The sequence below is a fragment of the Hyperolius riggenbachi genome, chromosome 3, assembly GCF_040937935.1.
Source record: "Hyperolius riggenbachi isolate aHypRig1 chromosome 3, aHypRig1.pri, whole genome shotgun sequence".
NCBI classification, from domain to species: domain Eukaryota; kingdom Metazoa; phylum Chordata; class Amphibia; order Anura; family Hyperoliidae; genus Hyperolius; species Hyperolius riggenbachi.
This window is the reverse complement of record NC_090648.1, coordinates 175,001,237-175,023,582: the sequence shown is the minus strand read 5'-3', so window position 1 is coordinate 175,023,582 and position 22,346 is coordinate 175,001,237. Positions and strand designations below refer to the sequence as shown.

Here is a 22,346-nt window from a genome sequence, read left to right as displayed (position 1 = left end):
CACTGTCAATTTCAATAGTAAAATATTGGTAACTTCTATTTTACTACACCTAAACCTAACGAACACAGACCCTCCCTCTACCAATACCTGACCCTAACCATCGCCCGCCAATACCTAACCACCACCAAGACACCTCACCAATATATCCCCCCCCCCCCCCCCTTGCCTAACCATGACCGATCCCCTCCCCCAGTGATGTCTCACCTTAAAGGAAAACCCACTGACACTTAACCTTAAAAGACTCCCCCACCGAAGCCTAACCGTATCAGTATTCAATAGATTAGAATTTACATTCACCCCTTTTATTCAGCAAGACAGTTCCCCAAGGACTGGACACTGACAAACATGAATGTTACAGCAAATCAGATGAAAATAAAAAGGCGAAAAATCACCTGCAGAGCTAGAGTATTACTGATGCCTCAGTGCAGAAAAGCAGAGCTAGAAGAATAGAAAAGAGAAGCTTTCAGATTCAGAGCAGACAGGAAGAAATACAATAGCAAGTCAAGTATAAAGCACAGTCAGAAAATAAAGCACTAAGGGCTAGTTTCCACTGAGTGCATTTTGCCATTCCTAATGTAACAATGAAAACCATGCAGAGATATTTCAATTGGTGCGCTGCAATTGGGGAAAATCGTGTTGCAAATGCAATTGTCGTGCCTGCTGCATTTTCCGTGTGATTGGCTTCCTATACAAAGTATAGAAGTACAGGAAAATCACAATTAAATTTCTATAGCGCTTTTCTCCCATAGGACTCAAAGTGCTTAGGCTCTCTCAGATTCAGTAATTGGTATTAGAATGAAGTATTAACACAACAAAATGATAATTCTGCAAATGCCTGACTGAACAGGTGGGTTTTCAGTCTGGAATTAAACATGTCCAGGGATGGAGCTGCCCTGTTCTGCCGTGGTAGGCAGTTCCATAGCTGTAACATTTCTTTCATGTATCCAGGGCCCAGATTATGTAGTGATTTAAATGTCAGTAGGCCGATCTTGAATAGGATCCTCCATTTTATAGGCACCACTATGCGATTTTACAGCAGCTTAAAAGACTTTCCTGGCTGTTTTTTTCCCTTACGAAATCACAAGCCCATCACAATTGCGCCGTACACCTGACAGATCACAGCAAAAATGCGGGAGTGGAAAATAGAAGAAATGCGATTGCAGTCATGTTTCTTAGTGGAAAACAGCCTTAAAGGGAACCTTAACCGAGAGGGATATGGATGTTTCTTTTTAAACAATACCAGTTGCCTGGCAGTCCTGCTGATCTCTGTGGCTGCAGTAGTGGCTGAATCACAGACTTGAAACAAGCATGCAGCTAATCCAGTTTGTCTTCAGTCAGAGCACCTGATCTGCATGCTTGTTGAGGGGCTGTCGCTGAAAGTATTAGACACAGGTCAGCAGGAGAGTCGGGCAACTGGTATTATTTTAAAAGGAAAAATCCATTTCCTTCTCAGTTTAGGTTCCTTTTAAAGAGACACTGAAGCGAAAAAATATATATGATATAATGAATTGGTTGTGTACTGTGAATAATTACTAGAAGATTAGCAGCAAAGAAAATATTCTCATATTTTTATTTTCAGGTATATAGTGTTTTTTCTAACATTGCATCATTCTATAATATGTGCAGATTACACAACACTCAGCATTCAAAATGAGTCTTTCAGAGCAGTCTGTGAAGTAATGAACTCTCCTCTAGCAGAGGAAAAGTAAACAGTTCAATTACAGTTGAGATAATAAAAGTCAAATAACAGCCCTCTCCACGACTAAGTTAGTCGGAGAGCTTAATAGCTTTTTTGCATAGAGATAATAACTGGAGTTTCTCATCTCTTCCTGTACTGGAAACAATTAGACTGATGTATCTGATCTTAATGTTTTTTTTCCTTAGCTGTACTACACATACAAATCATAATATCATCATTTTTTTTTCGCTTCAGTGTCTCTTTAAGACTAGATCCTGTAACTACCAGCAGAGGGCTCTACACAACAGAAAATGAAACAAAGCCGCTTCAGAACTACTACCTGGAGAAAATGAACACCAGCAATATACTGGTCAAATATATGTCAAGTAAAAAGTAAAAGCATATAATAGAAAAAAGGGGACTCAACATGTGTCAGTGGCTGTGCACAGGCTTTCAGAAATCGTATATCTACATTATATCTTTGTTCCACAGATAACCAAGTAAAGTTAATTGTGAAATACAAATGTAAAACATTTTATATACATAAATGTACATCTAAAAAAAACAAAAAACCAAGAACATTGAAATACATTTAGAACATGCAAGTGCATGTTCACTCCTAATGCCATTACTAAGTGAAAGTTGAGGAGCATTAATCCGATGAGGATCATGATTTCCATAAGTAACCTCTTCTCACCTGAGTTCACAGCAGACCTCACTCTAGTAAAAGCAACATACAGATGTGTGATGAAAATAGAACAAACCTTGAGCAGCTCGTCTTCTCCAGCATCAGGAAACTTCTCATGAAGTGTGTCTTTCAGGACCTTTGCAATGTAACGCATAGCATACCTGGAGGATGGATGAGAAATGGCATGTAAGAGATGTGGCGGTCATTGACAAAAGAATATAGGGCCACCTAACCAATATGAAGTACTAGGCTTTTCTAGCGTGGCCAAGGAACTAGCTAGGACGACGCTGGAAGTTTGAGACGGCGAGAGATGAGAGACGAGGAATGCCGTGGCCCATGACCAGGGGATCGGTATAAACTTGTGATATGCTTTTTTATCATCCTTTAAATGTACGCGCATCACTTACTTTTATTGAATATTAAATGAAGGTTTTACACATGAGAAGCATTTGTGCTTGTTGTTTGAGGTATTAACACAGCTGGTGTTTGAGAGACAGAGGCCTGGGAGGCAGGTGGTGTCATTAAGGATCCATGCACTTCAGTGATTGACAGGTTCCTGTACCCCGCAGCCTGACGGTGAGCCAGGGGACAGAGGGGAGTGCGTGGATAGGTGGTGGTGGTGGTGTCCTGCCCCCCCCATACCTGAGCACTAGCGGAAGTCCGTGCATGAAATACACAGGTGGTGTTGTTACAAGATAATAATAACAGTCTGCACTATTGTGGTTTCTCTGTTTGTGTATTCCCTGTTTCTTGAGGTGTTGACATACGCTGTACATCATCTTGGAGAGCCCAGGACGGACAGCTATATGGACTGAGCGCTACTATACTGTGTGGACATTAATAGTGATAGTTGGGTAACTATATATAGAGCGCACCATCTCTATCTGGAAAGAAACTATTGTTGTTAGCGCTGTAATACTGTGTGTGTGTTTTCTAGCAACCAGTTCTAGTCGAGGATCTAGTCTACTCTAACTTGCTCAAGAAAACAATATTTGCCATGGGGTAAAGGTAAATTAGACTCTGCAGATGGCAGGTAAGCACTACAGCAAGCCTGCATACAAGCCCATACACAAATGCAGAGTGTGGTCTGCAAGTAATGGGCTTATTGGTTCTATTTCAGTCATCAAGCTTAGGTCAGTAGTGAGTCTATAAAGTAATGACTGGAGCCTCTCGATTTATGGCTGGAGACATTGCTAGGTTTACACAACATTACACTAAATGTTGGGTTTTTGGGGACATCATTCAATGGCTGGCACTATGGATACCATCACAGGTTATTTCGGATGTTTTTGCAAACTGTTATATAATAGGTAACAATATCAACTCATACATCCTAAATACAAGGCATAACGCTACAACCCATTTTATGGCAGCCACTTTGTGGTCCCTATAGTGTAAAATATATGAACTAAGGCAAGAAATGCTCTATATTGTTAGTTAATTTTATGAAACACAGGTGCAATCACTTACGGGATTTTATCAACTGAGCTGATGATGGCAGATAGGAACTTATCGGTCACTGTCCTCATGTTTTTGATGGATGCATCCAGTCTGGTCCTCACCTCCTCGTGCGCCATTGCCTGCTCTGGAGTGACATCATATGGCAGTTTGCTGAGGGTGTAAAATATTGAAATGGTAAATAGCCCATCCTGACAAATTACACCACACATGTGCCATATCATGAGCCATATCATAAACAGAGCTTGTAAATATGTACTTATAGCACAGCCAAAGAGCTACTATAGCAGAGTCTGATTTATCCAGCACAGGCAGGGTTTGCCTGATGCCGAATGTGTCCTTGCCAGTTGCTTAAAAAGTCAAGCAAGTTGCTTGAGAAGTCACACATCCATCCCCCAGATAAATTGCAAAGTACAAGCGCAGCGTAAACTACTTAACAAATGCTCCAAGCCCCAGTCTTCTTCAGTGTCCCAGCTCCCAGCTGCTTTGCTGCATCTTCTGTGTACAGCTTTGATGGGTCATGTGACCTCATGCGGGTTAGGCGACACACTGGGGGGCACAGCCTCAATGCGTCATGTGACCTGATGCAGGTTACGTTGATAGGAACTTTGCAAACTTTGATAGGAACGCCCCCATTCTCCCCCACCAGGCATGCTGGTTAGTTGAGACTGCCGTATGCCTGAGTTCCTGTTGACCCAGGACTTTCCTGTATGTAGAAATTTAGAGTCTTATCACTATTCCGTTCAGCTGTGGATCCCCGATACCTGTGATTGTTAAACAATGAAGAATGATTTAACGCTGCGGCTTGATCTACGCAGTTATTTATTTAGATCCAGGCCCAGAAAGGGATGTGTGGACGTGCATGCTGCATACACGGAAGGTGGAAGTAGGATACTGGGTGGTTAATCAGAGCAATTCCCACTAAAGCTAGAAATTTACTTTGTTACAAAACAGGTCATATTTACTGACATATTTGGGCAAAAAAAATTAGAGAGGTATACACAGAGACACACACAAACATCACACTACAATTCTGCATGTCAACTCATTGTCCATACAATTCTATAGGTCTGTTCACAGTTACTGATCATGTTATTCTAACTCGCTGCATGCAGGCTTTGTATTGAAGTCTATGTCCAGTCTCCTTTGCCGTTCACACATTATATAACGCGTGCATTTTGCAACACAAACAGTGTGAATCCAGTTTCAATGTTCTCACCTGGCTTCTCCAGTCTGGGATTCCATTTGGTTGACCCATGACTTGTATATATCCACAGGATCAGTTTTAATGTTGAGTGACTTATCATCCATGATCTCCTTTACTACTGGTGAGAGGATCTGCCTCAAGGCATTCTGACCACGGGCTCCCCGGTTAAAACTCACCACCATCTTTATAACTGTGGGATTCCCAGTAACTATTTCCTGAATCATGTCCACTTTAGATCTGCAGCAAAGAAAGTAAATTATGTACATTTATTTTAAGCTCTGAACACTGCAGACACAAGTCCTCCCAAGCAGCATTTCCCAATATATCAGCTAAGAAAACTTTCCATATTATCAATCCATATAGTCACTTACTTGATCTCCTCTTGAAGTGCAGTCTTGAAGAGACGCAGTAAAAGGTATTCTTCTCTTTGATTGGATGCATAATTATACAGAGTAAAAATGACTGAATCCATGAACTTGGTGGACTTATTTTGGGGCATTTGGAAAATTAATTTTGCCAGGTAGGTAGGATTTGTCTGCAGAAACAAAATGATTTGGATTTTAATTAAAAATATGCAATGTACAATTACTTCTATAATGGTACTCAATTGGCATTTACAGGAAAGGAGAATGCAGGACAAGTTAAATCTCCAGATATCTAAAGCTAAACTGTACAAAAGTTCCTATAGATAAGCTTACTCATTGTGGAAGCACATTTGAATTAGGACAAAGAAGTGGATTTTTATTTCCAGCTCACTGTAGTCCAGGCTTTCTCAACCAGGGTTCCCTGGAACCCCAGGGTTCCTTGAGGACTCTGCAGGGGTTCCTTGGCATTTTCCCCATCGTGGATGAAGTATAATAGAGCACACTATAATAGGAGGTACTTTAACAAGAAGCACTAAATTGGGGCGTCTGGAGACAGTATAATGACCGGCAGTGTAATGGGGGGCAGTGAAATAAACAGCCACACATACTTTTAAAGACCATGCCTCCTCCGAAATAAATGCAGGGGTTCCTCGAGATCAAAAAAATACTTTGCAGGGGTTCCTTGAGATCCCAAAGTTATTTGCAGGGTTCCTCCCAGGGTAGAAGGTGGTTGAGAAAGGCTGCTGTAGTCTGTCAGGTGCCTGGGTGTCCCCCGGGTTTCCTTCCCATGTTCTGCTGTCCCCGGAGAATGATCTGGGACTGGAGCTTTAGTCCCATCTACTGCACATGTGCAGTCCCATGTGAACGTCTCCTTGATTGGCCTACTAAGGGAGCATTCTGAGGTTGCGCAAAATGCTCCTGGCGATGGGAGAGCAATCGAGGAGGCGCGCCGAGTGAACCACGCATGCACAGAAGCTGCAACTAGAGCTCTGGTTGCAGATCTTTCTGAGAGTGCAGCAGCACATAGAGGATCCAGAGGACACCGAGGCACCTGAGAGGCTACAGAGGGCTGGAAGAAGCCCCAGGTAAGTAAAAATCCATTTTTTTCATCCAAATTTGTAAGCTTTGAACTAGAACTCCTGCTGCACCTTTGTAGCCAATCAACAGTCCCTCTGCTTGGAGAGACCAAAGGTGCCCTTTGGTCCCAACCGTGACAACTAAATGACTGAGCATTATGTCCAGTTATACATCCAGTTCCTGTTTATACATTATTTCTAGAACTTATTTATAAATTAGATCAGAATAGATTTGGAATACATTATGGGGAAATTTCTAATTACTTACAAGTATTTATACCATGTTCCATCTTTAATTACATGTAGCATGTCTGATAGCTGTTTGAGGTTTGAACCTAGACTACTCTTGAATTTAGAGAGATAACTTATTCTTCAGAAACCACAAAGATATCTTGCAGTCCAATAATAATTTAAACTTTGTTTCATCCAAAATGTAGAAAACTTTCAATACAAATCAGCCATCAAGTAATTTTCATGAACATGCAGGCTTGACAGATACCCATGGCTGGTTATCACATGAAGGTCACACAAGTAGCTTTGACTTGAGACGTTTTATGCAAATTGCATAAAACGTCTTTTAACATTTGGATTAAAGTAAGTTTAAATTACTATTGGACCAGTGTGAACCTAGACAGCGTATTAACATAAAAAGTTAAAACAAAATAAGCTCTTCTATGATAACGCTACTCAGAAAACACTCCACCATCCTTTACCTGCAACAAATAGAAGAGATTCTGATAGGCTTCTAGCTTCTCTCTCTTCTCTTTGCTCAGTGCCTTCAAGCCTCCCCTCTGCTTGTGTATTGTCATCATATCAGAGAGCTGCTCCTTGTTCTTCTTGGTCAGCTTCTTACTATGCGAGACTACATCCTGCAATATAGAAAAAAAAAAAAAGCAGGTTTTACACATACATGACTAGAGCAAAGATCTCTCCTCAGAAATGGACTAAGCAAGAGAGACATGCTCATGTTCTCTGGAATGGTGTCTCTCCCTACATGCATAATCTTACACTAATGACTGTAGGACTATCAGGTAATGCCTTTATATTTTTTTCTACCATACCTGTAATGTGATTTTATTTTTAACCAGAAGTCCAATCTTGATATCCATAAGATTGAGGTCATTTTCTAGCTGCTGGTTAGATCTCAGCAGGGTAACTACTTCCTCTCTCAACTTCATGACTTCTAGTTCTTCCTGGAAATCCTGGTCACTCTGGTCCAGAAGGTGGACAAACTTACGAACCACTGCCATGGGTGGGTTCTCAGCATTGACTGAGCAGAAGAAGAAAAAAAAGTATTAAGAGTTTAATAAGCACACTTCATATTGTGTCAGAAAAAGCATCAACCATATTCACGATTGAGGAGATATTTGTATGTGGATGAGAGAAGTGGGGTGGGAGGGAGAGAGAGTGGGAGAGGGAGCTAGAGAGGAAGAAAAGTGAGCTGATGAAGAGTAGCAGCAAGAGGAACAAAAGAAAACAAATAGAGAAGTGAAGAAAAAGAGTAAAATTCCATATAGACTATAGCAGGGGTCTCAAACTCGCGGCCCGCGGGCCATTTGCAGCCCTCGATACAATATTTTGTGGCCCTTGCCGGCAAAAGCTTCCTTATAGTTCGCTTCAGTGCTCCCAAGTAATCTGCCGCATCCCTGCCGCTAAACGAGGTCTGCAGAGCCCCCAAATTGCCCGGGGGGGGCAATTCGCCGGCATTTCCTGGAAGGGTCAGAGCTTTCAGCTTCAGCTCTGCCCCTCCTGACGTCAATCGCCGCCTCTCCCCGCCCCTCTCTGTGAAGGAAGAGTGAGAGGGGCGGGCAGAGGCGGTGATGCGCCGCGATTGTGAAATTCCTTATGCGGCCCAGCCTCATCCTGACTTTGCCTCCTGCGGCCCCCAGGTAAATTGAGTTTGAGACCTCTGGACTATAGTATGGAAAGTAATCAGGTTCAATATGCTGAGAACTTTACTGAGATGTTGACCCAAGTTTTCAAAGCACCAGTCTACAAAACCAGAAACTGACCAAGCCACATACAGAGGAATCTGTGTGAGCAGCACACTGTGAAATCTGTAGCTCCCAGCAGAAGATAATGCTTATTTTCTTCATGTAACATAACCAAGCAAGGTTCATGCTAAACCATCACATCACCAATTACAGTAAAGGTGGCCATACACTTATAGATTTGAAGCAGATTTGCCCAGATAGATTTCTGTAAGAAGCCTGTTAAGTCGAATCTGACAGGAATCTGATGTGTGCCATACACTAGGAACAGATTTTCAATAGATTTCAGAATTAAATCTATCTAAATGCATTATTGGATCATTAGATCCAATGCAACTTTATGGGCCATCGATCTGCTGACAGCAGCAGATTGACCTAGATTTTCCATCCTGTCAGATCAAATCGATCAAAATTGGCTGCAAATCGTTCGACAGATTTAAAAGAATCAATTTCTGATCGATCGATCGATTCTATAGAATTGATCGATTAACCGATGGCTGAAATAGACCAGTGTATGGGCTCTTTTACACAATACACAGCCTAATCAAGCACCCTATCCACAAAGAAGAAATGGGAAAATACTTGTGTTTTATTGAGGACATTTATAGTCCTCTAACTCTGTAGAAATTTTAGGCCTTGGGTTCACACAGTAGTACTAGAAGGAAACCGTGATGATCACCAACAGCTTGTGAACTGGGATTAAATGCAGCATGAGGATGGTGGGTTAAGATCCTCATACTTCCTGGAAAGTCTAGAGCTTGCACTGAGCTGTAGACAATGGCCTCAATGCACTAAGATCATGCTGGAGGTAATAAGGGAAAAAAAAAAAAAAAAAAAAAAAAAAAAAACTTCCCACCACACATCCATCTTGCCTTATGAAGGTGTAGAGATAAGTTTTCGCAGTGAGAGTAATCTTATGTCTTCAGTCCTTAAATTACCTCCTCTGTAGACAAACACTGGGAGTACATATAACTGGATTATTTCCATAGGCCATTTCCCAGTATAGCCTACTGTGCCTACCTGTATAGCCTACCTGTGACTCAACACGTTTTGCTAACATACAGTGGAGGAAATAATTATTTGACCCCTCACTGATTTTGTAAGTTTGTCCAATGACAAAGAAATGAAAAGTCTCAGAACAGTATCATTTCAATGGTAGGTTTATTTTAACAGTGGCAGATAGCACATCAAAAGGAAAATCGAAAAAATAACCTTAAATAAAAGATAGCAACTGATTTGCATTTCATTGAGTGAAATAAGTTTTTGAACCCTCTAACATTAAAAGACTTAATACTTAGTGGAAAAACCCTTGTTTGCAAGCACAGAGGTCAAACGTTTCTTGTAATTGATGACCAAGTTTGCACACATTTTAGGAGGAATGTTGGTCCACTCCTCTTTGAAGATCATCTCTAAATCCCTAAGGTTTCGAGGCTGTCTCTGTGCAACTCTGAGCTTGAGCTCCCTCCATAGGTTTTCTATTGGATTAAGGTCCGGAGACTGACTAGGCCACTCCATGACCTTAATGTGCTTCTTCTTGAGCCACTCCATTGTTGCCTTTGCTGTATGTTTTGGGTCATTGTCGTGCTGGAACACCCATCCACGACCCATTTTCAGTTTCCTGGCAGAGGGAAGGAGGTTGTCGTTCAGGATTTCACGATACATGGCTCCGTCCATTTTCCCGTGAATGCGATTAAGTTGTCCTGTGCCCTTAGCAGAAAAATACCCCCAAAGCAAAATGTTTCCACCCCCATGCTTGACGGTGGGGACGGTGTTTTGGGGGTCATAGGCAGCATTTTTCTTCCTCCAAACACAGCGAGTTGAGTTAATGCCAAAGAGCTCTATTTTGGTCTCATCAGACCACAGCACCTTCTCCCAGTCACTCACAGAATCATTCAGGTGTTCATTGGCAAACTTCAGACGGGCCTGCACATGTGCCTTCTTGAGCAGGGGGACCTTGCGAGCCCTGCAGGATTTTAATCCATTGCGGTGTAATGTGTTTCCAATGGTTTTCTTGGTGACTGTGGTCCCTGCTAATTTGAGGTCATTCACTACCTCCTCCCATGTAGTTCTAGGATGCTTTTTCACCTTTCTCAGAACCAATGACACTCCACGAGGTGAGATCTTGCGTGGAGCCCCAGAGCAAAGTCGATTGATGGCCATTTTGTGCTCCTTCCATTTTCGAACAATCGCACCAACAGTTGTCACCTTCTCTCCCAGCTTCTTGCTAATGGTTTTGTAGCCCATTCCAGCCTTGTGCAGGTCTACAATTTTGTCTCTGACATCCTTGGACAGCTCTTTGGTCTTTCCCATGTTGGAGAGTTTGGAGTCTGCTTGATTGATTGATTCTGTGGACAGGTGTCTTTTATACAGGTGACTAGTTAAGACAGGTGTCCTTAATGAGGGTGACTAATTGAGTAGAAGTGTCTAACCACTGTGTGGGAGCCAGAACTCTTAATGGTTGGTAGGGGTTCAAAAACTTATTTCACTCAATGAAATGCAAATCAGTTGCTATCTTTTATTTAAGGTTATTTTTTCGATTTTCCTTTTGATGTGCTATCTGCCACTGTTAAAATAAACCTACCATTGAAATGATACTGTTCTGAGACTTTTCATTTCTTTGTCATTGGACAAACTTACAAAATTAGTGAGGGGTCAAATAATTAATTATTTACTCCACTGTATTATCCCATTTCACTTTTGCTTTGGCAATATTTGAATGATCAAGTAAGAAAGAGCATGTAAACAGTCTAAATTGGAAAGTATATGTCAGGCCTGTGTGTTTCAGGCTGTAGTAGTCTTTAGGAAGGTGCATGTGGATAGCTTAAAGTGAATCCGAGGTAAGAGTAATATGGAGGGTGCCATATTTATTTCCTTTTAAGCAATATCAGTTGACTGGCAGTCCAGCTGATCCTTCTAACACTTTCAGCCATAGACCCCGTACAAGCATATGCAGATCAGGTGTTTCTGACAATATTGTCAGAACTGACAATATTAGCTGCATGCTTGCTTCTGGTGTGATGCAGACACTACTGTAGTCAAATATATCTGCAGGGCTGCCAGGCAACTAGCATTGTTTAAAAGGCAATAAATATGGCAGCCTCCATATCACTCACTCCAGGTTTACTTTAAAAGATATGTATTGAGCTCTAAACATGTGAAATCCATGAATCCCCCTTGTTCAGCATGCACAATGCACCGACACAGAAACTGCAGAGTACTCACTCAAGGTCTTGTAGTCATCTCTTGCTTTGTTAGCTCGAATGAAAGCCTGAATTTTCACTATATCATTAATCTGCAGACAACAGAGAGAAGCTGTTAGCTTTTAGACCATCAGGAGAAATGACACTATGCTGCTGAAGTTACACAGAAATAGGTAAAGGCTCTCACATGGTCTTGGAAGTACTTTAATCTGTCTTTGTATCGCTTCCTGGCCAGATACATTCTGGTGTAGGACTGAAGCTAGAGTGAAATTGAAAACACATTACAGATTTATATGGAGCATTAAATGATAGAAAAAAAAAATTCAACAATGCCTAAACTCATGAAAATCACTAGCGAAACATTTCAGATACTTCATCAAAATACCTTCACTACGTCATCAGTGTGATCCCTCAGGTACTGCTTGCGATCTCTGAATGCTTTCCTCTGCTTCTGTCCTCTGTAATGTGCCTGACAACACACACATAAGAATCACATTTAGGGGCTGCATTAAAAAGATCCTGCCAGCTTTGGCCCCAGGGCTTGTACAGCAAACTGTTGCAGACTCTAAAGATGCCCTTCAATGATGCAATCTTGATTGTATGATTCTACCAGATTTATGTAATACAAGGAACTACCTAAAGAATCCATTCATGTATATTCACTCAGATAACCCTAAGGATGAATACTCACCTAATGATGGATCGGAGAACCTCACAGCGCTGCCTCCCGACGAACAAGGTTCACCAATCCATCTGGAGGTGACGACTATGGGCCAGGGCACACCTAAAAACGCTAGCGTAATCGCAAAGGCTCAGTGCTTTTAGAAGTGATTTTTCGAAGAGATTCTAACCACGTACCTAGCGATTTTTCGAGAGTTTTGGTGTAGCTTTTTTTGTACAGTAGAGCTGCAAGTGTACAGCATCTGTTAAAAAACGCTTGGAACATTGCTCTGTTCTAGCGCTGTTTAGAGCGATTTGCCACTTTCCTATACTAAACATTGAAATTCTGCAGGACCTGTGTTTGCGTTTGGGAGAAAATCACATCGCTCTGGTGTGATTCATCCCATTCAAATACATTAGCCAAGCACTTTTCAAAGTGCTAGCGTTTTGAAAAGCGCTCAGAAGCAGTCTAGGTGTGCACCAGCCCTGTAACTCATTTTACGTTGCTGGAGCCTTCATATTTGGCCACTCTGTGTAAGGATAATCTCCCTCCACCAACGCCCAAGCCTGGACATTCAATGCAATACACCATGCCAAAGTTCTGATTTGAAGGCCGAAGTTATAACTAACCTGCTGAATACCCCACAAGGAGACACACAGGAGGGCATAAGCTGGCTAGTTCTGTGATACAAGTCATCTGTAATACAGGTCTTAGTGCTTACAGTTATGTGTACAGTAATATAAAAGCAGACTTGCGATCACTTTGACCATACAGGCCACTGAAAGTGAGAGGCAGGAAGGGCACTAGCTGTACAGTGTGGCTAGTTGGTGCTGGTATGCAGTGTGTGGGCGCACGGTATACATACTGTATGTAACATAGAAGGTGAATCTACACTCTGCCAGCAGAGCTTTTAATGTGTTTATATTTAAAGACTGGCAATATACCAAGTTGTCACACATTCTGAACTTATCTCTGTGTGTAGCGGTTCATTCCAGTTTGGTCCGAAACATTCACATGACCTGCAAAGGGCAGGGACTGTACTAAACTAAGCAGAACACAGAAAAGACTGGGAGAATGTGCATGCCTGGAGACGCAAATGTGAGATTAACTCCTTATTGTGCGCAATTCCTCTTTAACAGCATAGCATATTTCACAGCCGTCATTTAAGGCTGCCTTATAATCTTTTATTAAATGGAACTGCAAAATGTAATTTCGTAGTTTTGGATGGAGAAGTAAGCAATTAAAGCACCTACCAGGTCTGCCTGTGTCCCCAGTGGGTAGATTCACCCTCACTTCCTGGTGTCTGTGACCCCGTCAGTGGTACAGAAGTCAGCAACAGTAACTGTGCCAAATGTCAACAGTCACATGATCACTACTTAGTGTACTTCCTGCTCTGGAACGTCTGTTCCCCATGGCCACTTTCATAGTGTGGGACCTCTTTCCAAGACTAAGTAGTTACTGTATTTAAAGGACCACACGATCACAAAATTTTTTTAATACAAACAATGTACATTTCTCCCTGAGTAAAATGGACTATAAATTACGTTTTTTCCCATGTTGCTTTCACAGTAAATAGTAAAAAGCTGACAGATCTCACGTCCATCTCCTCACAGGGAATTCTCAGTATTACCTTTATTCTTTATAAAATCACTCCCTGCAAAGAATCTATACAAAGTTTAGCCAGCCTCCCTACTCATTTGAACACGATTTTGGCAGTTGGACTGAGCAACTGCAGCACACTAAGTACTTTTGTAAGAAAAAAACCTACTAAGAATCCCCCATGATGAGATGGACTAGTCCAAAAATTGTCAGATCTGTCAGATTTTCACTGTCTACTTTAACTGGCAGCGACATAGGGGGAAAAAAATCATCTACAGTGCATTTTATGCAGTAAAAAATGTAGGTTTATATGTATATATTTAAAATTCTACAATTATGCACCATAGTTGTCCTTTAAATGTTACATTAAAATCTGTGTGCTGCTCCAGTGGACACACACATTACTGTTATTGGCTGATATGCGACTGAGCCTTGCATGAGCAAAATTCACCTTCACTTCAGACTTCTAGAAAATCATTATAAATGGTCCTATATATGTTTGCATAACCTTGCTTTTACGCTGGTTTTTAGATTGCTGGGGCTTCAGCTTTTCTAGTAGAAGCAGTGGATTTAACTCTTAAAGAGACTCCGAGACTAAGGATACTAAAGATCTGATACTTACCCAGGGCTTTCTCCCGCCCCATAAACACATCTAAGGCCCACGTCGTCCTCCTGAAGTCTGCTGTTCAGTCGCGGTGAGCTCTGTTACCAGGCTCAGTTGATGCCAGTCAGGGTCTACTGCGCATGCGCAAACTTCCCACGCATGCCCAGTAGACCCAGACTGATGTCACTGAGCCGGTTACCGGGGTTCACCGCAGCTGAACGGCAGACCGTGGGATAACGACGTGGGACTTAGACGTGTTTATGGGGCAGGAGGAAGCCCCAGGTAAGTATCAGAGCTTTAGTATTATTCATCTCTGACCCTCTTTAATGGTGGCCACTAATGATCCAATCTTTTTCATCCAATCTTACCAAATCTATGTAGTATAAGGGTAAATTGAGTAAATATACTGAATGGATATTTCAGGCAGTTACCTTATATTACATAGAAATGGTAAGATTGAATGAAAAAGGTTGGATCATTAGTGGTCACCTTAAGTACTATTTGGCACAACCTTGGAGAATGGCCTTTAAGTTCTTTGTATTTACATGCTCACAAGTAATACACTTCCCACATGTAAATTCAAGTAGGGACCTCAAGCACTAACAATTCTATACAACAGTGTAGGGTGGCTTTTATAGCAACACAATATATATATTTTTTTTTCTCAGTTGTAATCCAGTTTCACCAGCCTACATGAAACCCACCTGAATACACTTTACAGCAGGGACCTGCTCATTGAGGAATTTCATTCTAGAGTTGAATCTCTTGCGCATCAGATAGCCACGACACCGGGCCTGAAGTTTGGTTATGAGTGTTTCATTGGCAAGCCATAGCTGTTCCCGGTTGTATGCAGCTGACACGCCTGAAATGGTGCTCTGCAAAAGGAGGCAGGACATAGAATATAGTAAGATTAGAGGCAATTTGGAACCTTTCAGAACTATACATTGACAGTGCAACGTTGCAAAGCTTTATGCTGTCAGATGAGTGTCAGAGCTTACAGATACTGAGCAGATCTGTTTTAAGAGGCCCATACACTGGTCGATTTCAGCCATCGATCGATTCTATAGAATCAATCGATCAGAAATCGATTATATCCAATTCCCCATTCGACTGATTTGTGGCCGATTTCGATCGATTTGATCTGACAGGATGGAAAATCTAGGTCGATCTGCTGATGGCCCATAGAGTTGCATTGGATCTAATGGTCCAATAATGCATTTAGATCGATTTCCAATAGATTTCATTCTAAAATCTATTTGAAATCTGTTCCTAGTGTGTTGCACACATCAGAGAGATTCCTGTCAGATTGGACTTAACAGGCATCTGACAAAAATCTATCTGATGGTCGAATCTGCTGCAAATCTATAAGTGTATGGCCACCTTTACAGGCAAACCCTGCTGGTCTTGGTCAGATTGATTTAAAAATATTTAAACATATACGATGTACAGAAGTAACAAGTTTACTTCCTTTGTTGACCGTTTTAAAATAATCCTGTAGTTACACTCAATGAAGCACACATTCCTGTTTCATGGCGTCTTCTGGATAGCAGAAGTTCTGGCTTTCCGCACCCATGTCATGCTGCAGCCTTCAGCAAAATACAAACACACAGCAGTCATATCTCATGGCTTTATCAGTGTACCAACAAATATGCAAAGCTGCACTAGCTGTGTGTCTACAAGCACCCTCTAACACTGAAGTAGGTGCAGTGGCAGGCCCTCGTTTTCCTGTGGGTGAGGTACCAGTTTTTCCATGAATTAGTTTGAACACACAAATTGTAATCAGTTCAGACTTCAATCAGCTGCTGCATATTTATTTTTGCAGCAATAAACAAAATACTTTTTGTATCTTTTATCAGAGTTTCTACACCAAACTAATTACAATCCAGTTGAATCAGATTAACTGGTTCTGTGTACTCTGTAGGCAAGTCACATGTTGTGCAGAAGCTAAACCCCAGTGATACACAGTTAACCTCAAATCTCCCCTCCCCTCTTATCTATGAGCAAACTGTGCTCCGTTTAAGCATCTGTGATCTTGTATGGACAGTCCACATTAAGCCAGAAGGGGGGTATAATAAGCAATATTCTGCATAATGCAGTCTAGTAGATTAGGATGGGGCACAGATAGCATGTAATGTAATGTGCTCTGTTACCATCAGTGCTACGAGCACCTGTCAAAGTCCTGCACTTTTTTTTTTTACCACTATTTGTGCAGAGAAGGTGCAGGAAGATATTAACATTCTTCAGAATATGGGGATTCAGTAAACCAACCCCCCCCCCCCCCCCCCTAATTGGGCAGATACCTTATATCCTCGAATACAAGTCAACCTCGTATAAAAGTCTACCAGCAAGTTAATGGCTGCGCCTGGGGACCAGGAGGGGTTAGTGACTGCACTGCATACAGTATTGCAGCCATAAACCCCTCTTGTCCCCTCTACACATGCACAGATGAACCTGACTGGCACGGCTGAGCCAGTTTACCAGGACCGATAGCAAGAGAACGGAGGCAATTATGAGGACAGCAAAAAGAACTCAGCAGTGCGTATAAGGCTCCTTTGCACACTGCAAATCCAATTTGCAATTCCGATTTTCCCTGAATGCTATCAACAGAAAAACGCAGAAAAAATGCAGCATGCAGTAACTATTAAAAATCGGATTCGGAATCGCATGTAAAAAACGATTAAAAATCGGAATCGCATGCAGTGTGCAGGGAGCCTAAGGGCTGGAGGATGCCCCAGGTAAGTATCAAATCTTTTCTATTTGTCGTCTCAGGTTTTCTTTAAAGAGAAACTCCGACCAAGAATTGAACTTTATCCCAATCAGTGGCTGATACCCCCTTTTACATGAGAAATGTATTCCTTTTCACAAACAGACCATCAGGGGGCGCTGTATGGCTGATATTGTGGTGAAACCCCTCCCACAAGAAACTGAGTACGTACTCTTGGCAGTTTCCTGTCTGTGAACCTTGCTGCATTGTGGGAAATAGCTGTTTACAGCTGTTTCCAACTGCCAAAACAGCAAGCAGCAGCTACATCACTTGCCAGCAGTAAAAATGTCACCATGTAATAAATGTCAGAATGTAAATCAGGGATTTAAAAGATTTTACAATGGGCAAACACTGACTAAATCATTTATACATAATCGTAAAAATGAAGCACTTTTTTATTACATTATTTTCACTGGAGTTCCTCTTTAAGTGCAGCAAATAACTCCTCCAGGCCCCAAGTGCTGCAATTATTCACTCCCCTTCCTGCAGCCCAATATCTTTCCCCATGCCCTTTCCTTGGTAACTGTGGCCAGGACGTTCATACTGGTGTTTTCTTGGCATGTCCTTTATCAAGAAAGTGTCACTTAGCACTGGTTAAATTGCTGCGAATGGGAATGTCACAAATAGTTCACACATTACTCAGTGTGCTCAGTGCTGCTCGTGACTTGTGTATAAGTCGACCCCTATACTTTTATTTAGTGAATCAGACCTACATTTCTAGACTTATATTTGAGTAAATACGGAATTATAAATCCCACTCTAATAGCAAGGGGAGAGAGGGTTTTCATACAGAATCACTTTAGAAGTGCACATCTGTATTTTGTAATGTACAGAATCAGTTTTTAGCAGCTCGATTTGAAGCAGAAACATACAGCTGATGATTGACCTGGTTCTGATATATTGCAATATATGGGCACAGGAACTTATAGCCGTAAGTTAGCATAGACAGAGATCTCACTGCTGCCCAAAGTGATGATGTGATTATCATTTACCTGGATTTCCTCTTTGGAGAGCTGAGTGTTGCTGGGTTGGAATCCTGGGGGCTCTTCCCATCCTCCTTCATTACTATGTAGATTAAAATAATAATGGTATCCACCCTTCACCCAGTGCTGCACCCACTCGCTCTCATTGTCCCCTAGGAGAAACAGAGACATTTCCAGTGAAGGATGACTTTCATTACCTTATACAGATCAATACAGTAATGGCTGACATTTCCACATCTGACAAATGCTGACTAATAACACAAAGCACGCTATCACAATACTTTACAATTATCTTCACATTATGTATTGTTTTCTGCTAAGTTTAATCACAATCTGACCCTGTATAGATCTTCAATATTTGTCAGTGACGGTGAGCTGAGCTGGAAGTGCAGTATCCACATTCTTAAACAATGCATAGGAAATAAGAGTTCTACCTTGCGCTGCCTTGTTCCTCTTCAGTTCCACCAGCTCATTCTGATAGGTGTCCGCGCATTCTGCCGTCACCCCATAGAGCCCCACGTCTGGCGATCGCAAGGCATTCAGCGTTTGGCCGCTATCCCCTCTATCCACCGCTTCATTAATAGCCAAGATACCACGGGAGACTAAAAAAACACAACAAAGCAAAAACTCATCAGCATGTAGAACGAAATGTAAAAAAAAAAAGTCTAAAAAAAACCCCAAGCTTTATATGTATAAATATAACCACTGTATTTAGTGATACAAATACTTCCTGCCTTCCTATACACAACAGAAAATTAGCTGAAAACCACTTAAACCCCCCAAACCAGCTAAAGCAGCAAACAGTTTTAGCGAACAGTCAATAGGTAAGAAATAAACATCTCAGGGTTTTTTTTCTTTATTGGGGATGGAATCCTACTGGAGAGATTTTCCCCCCAATTCCTATTAATATGGGAATAGTTACTCCATCGGCTGATGCTGGAGATATAAGAATCATTGGTTGTGCCAAATAAAGACACCCAGTGGAAGTTCTGATTGTTCCCTACTTAATGATTTCCCCGCGCCTCCAAAGGTGAATCCACATGAAGGAAAAAGATACAGGATGTGCTGTATCACACTGCTCAAAGAAAACACGCACTATCAGCATGATGTGCTTTATAATGGTAATTATAAATCTGGAATCTAACTTTGGCACATATAAATAAAAAAGACCATTCGCCTAGTTCCCAGGGCTCTTAAAGGGAACCTGAAGTGAGGGATATGAAGCCTGCCATATTAATTTCCTTTAAAACAATACCAGTTTCCTGGCATCCTGCTGATCTTTCCTGCATCAGCAGTGTCTGAATCACAAGCCTGAAACAAGCATGCAGCAAATGCAGTCTAACACCTGATCTCCAAGCTTGTGCAAGGTCTATGGCTAAAAGTATTAGAGTACCACCAACAGTACATGTTTTGCAGAAAACCACAAACATGCACAGGTGGTGAAATTAGTGTCTCAGCAGTGCTGATTAACCTCCCTGGCGGTCAATTAAATCCGCCAGGGAGGCAGTGCAGCACTATTTTTTTATTTTTTTAAATCATGTAGCTAGCCTAGCGCTAGCTACATGATAGCGCTAGCTACATGATAGCCGCATCCCCCTACCCTCTTCGATCGCGTCAGGAAATCCCATTCTGAACGGGGATTTCCATGAGGGCTTTTCCCGTCGCCATGGCTACGGGCGCAATGATGTCACAGACGTCGTGACATCAGAGGGAGTCCTGATCCACCCCTCAGTGCTGCCTGGCACTGATTGGCCAGGCAGCACACGGGGTCTCGGGGGGGGCACCCTCTGACGCGGCGGGTAGCGGCGAATCGGCAGCGATCCAAGGTAACGCGCAGCTAGCAAAGTGCTAGCTGCGTGTATAAAAAAAAATGTATGCAAATCGGCCCAGCGGGTCCTGAGAAATCCTCCTGCGCGGCTTACCCCGTGTCCAGCACGGGGTTACCGCTAAGGAGGTTAACTACCTCTGTGGATTTCCACAAAACATGCACTGTTGGTGGGCCTTGAGGACAGGGTTGGGGAACACTGGAGGCAGATGATGAAAAGGAAATATGGCAGCCTCCATATCTCTCTCACTTCAGTTGTGTTTTACCTAGATGGATAAGAGTTACCGTGTAGGTACCAGTTAAACCCAGCAAATCCTGTCAAGAATAACTGGCCTGCACAAACAGCTGCAGGTTTTTGTAAACCAGCAGTGAACTTCGGGGAGCAAAAACACGCAAGTGCGCGCGCACACACACACTATGTCCAATGCTATCTCCTTCCTTACCAAGCCAACTTCTAAAGCAATTCACCAACGAAATTGTATTCCCTTATTGAGCTGCAAGCTTTCAGCTTGACAAGGGAACGCTATTAACAAACAGCAGGCTTTGGCAGACATCAAGCCATACCTGGACATTACATTTTTATTGCACAAGTCCACTTCCTCACAAAAGAGGAGGCTGAGCACAGGTCCTCCCTCATATGGCCCTCGTCATTGCCTGCCTGTTTCTGGTTCAGCACAGAGAGCCCGATTCATTTAATATGCTCCATTGATTTGATAAAGAAGTCCTGGAGCCACATGCAAGAGGACCGGATGTCAAACTGAGGCTAGCCGTCTGGCTATAATGTTGCTATGCTGGTGACTGTTGAGTTTATGTATTCATAAATTAGTGTTTGCTGCACAAGTGCAGGTGTTCTATGGACATAATATTTAATCTAGCACCTACAGCGTTAGTGCATACCAAATACACACTGCAATGTGAGGGAATGATTGACTGCACAAGTGTAAAAAGCTTGTCTGATCACTGCTGTTGCTCCTAAAGAGAGCCTGGCCACTCCTCTACATACATTACAGCTTCTTCCCAGATACTTACTGTACTCAGCATGTATACAGCAACAAAAAAAGAGTAAGAGTTATAAACTTCAGCTTGCAATTGTAATACAAGAAATAAATACTTGAAAAGCCAGGACACACGGATACATACATCGCTGGGCATCTTCCGTTTCTTGGTTAGATCGGAATACTCCATCTTGGATTTCATCCAGCCATAGCACTGCAGAATCATCTTTTGTTTCCTAAGGAGACAAACCATAAAAAGTCAGTTCTGCCATCAGTAGCCATATTGTAAGGATCTCTACTTGAACCAGATCTCAGCATAAATAAAAAACAAACACAACACAAAACAGAACAAATACACAGGAAAAAACAGCTAAGCCATTTTCTACCAGCAGAGGGCACTGCTGCCCATCCCAACTTCCAAATCACAGTATTTGTCAGTGAAAAAGTAGCAAACCAGCAGACAGGAAGCTTTGTACAGAGCTTTGTGAAATTAGTATTAGAAAATATGCCTTCTGTCTTGATATTAGGTACATATCCTTGGCATTTACCCATTACTGAAATATGCAAATAACCCTATCGACACGCATCAAGTAATTGCAGATATCATTACCTGCATAGTAACATTTGCCTGTCATTTATTTCTACCAAAAGTAAGTGCGAGCTCTGTACGGTCCCTTGCCCACATTCCCATTTTCAGACAAGTTTATGGCAACACGATGCCGCAGAATCTCAAAGTATAGTTGCCAACAAATTCCCGCAAACACATTGCAAATGACATTCAATATAATGAATGGAAATCACAACCGCATGGATAAGAATCGCACTGATGCCCAAGTGCCGCTAGTTGTGATGCCCCTTGCATTTCTTGCTGACAGACTGTGGGGAAGGGGGACTAAGTGGTCATGTATTTTCAGTGTTTATTTAAATTCTTACAATGCATCTTTTCCCTATGGACACTATGGCCTGAGAAGCAGTGATATGCTTGCATGTGACTCAGTATCTGAAGCATAGTGTATGTGATTAGCAAGTGTGACTCATACTATTAAGTTATGCATGTTTAGTCCCACCAGTGTGTTTGTAACTACGCCCATTCATTATTTTGTCATTTTGCATGTGCTCCATGGCATCTCCTTTCATTCACTCTATAGCCAAGCCCATTTTTGTACTATGGGGTTGGTCTGGAGGTTGTGAAACTTAACATCTTTCTTCAGGCCCTCCAATGTCTTAAAGGGGAACTGAAGAGAGGTATAAG

The 22,346-nt window shown here is 42.0% G+C and overlaps 1 protein-coding gene across 1 annotated transcript in view; it reads right to left on the bottom strand.

Moving 5' to 3' along the window:
- LOC137563182 (ras GTPase-activating-like protein IQGAP1) overlaps positions 1-22,346 on the bottom strand; it is a 180,306-nt gene that overhangs the window by 18,044 nt on the left and 139,916 nt on the right. Inside the window, 13 exon segments of the mRNA XM_068275319.1 lie at positions 2,443-2,527; positions 3,837-3,977; positions 5,044-5,268; positions 5,403-5,566; positions 7,186-7,341; positions 7,534-7,742; positions 11,686-11,755; positions 11,851-11,922; positions 12,049-12,132; positions 15,232-15,402; positions 18,284-18,426; positions 18,709-18,876; positions 21,240-21,330. Of these exon segments, the coding sequence (XP_068131420.1) occupies positions 2,443-2,527; positions 3,837-3,977; positions 5,044-5,268; positions 5,403-5,566; positions 7,186-7,341; positions 7,534-7,742; positions 11,686-11,755; positions 11,851-11,922; positions 12,049-12,132; positions 15,232-15,402; positions 18,284-18,426; positions 18,709-18,876; positions 21,240-21,330 (1,779 nt within the window).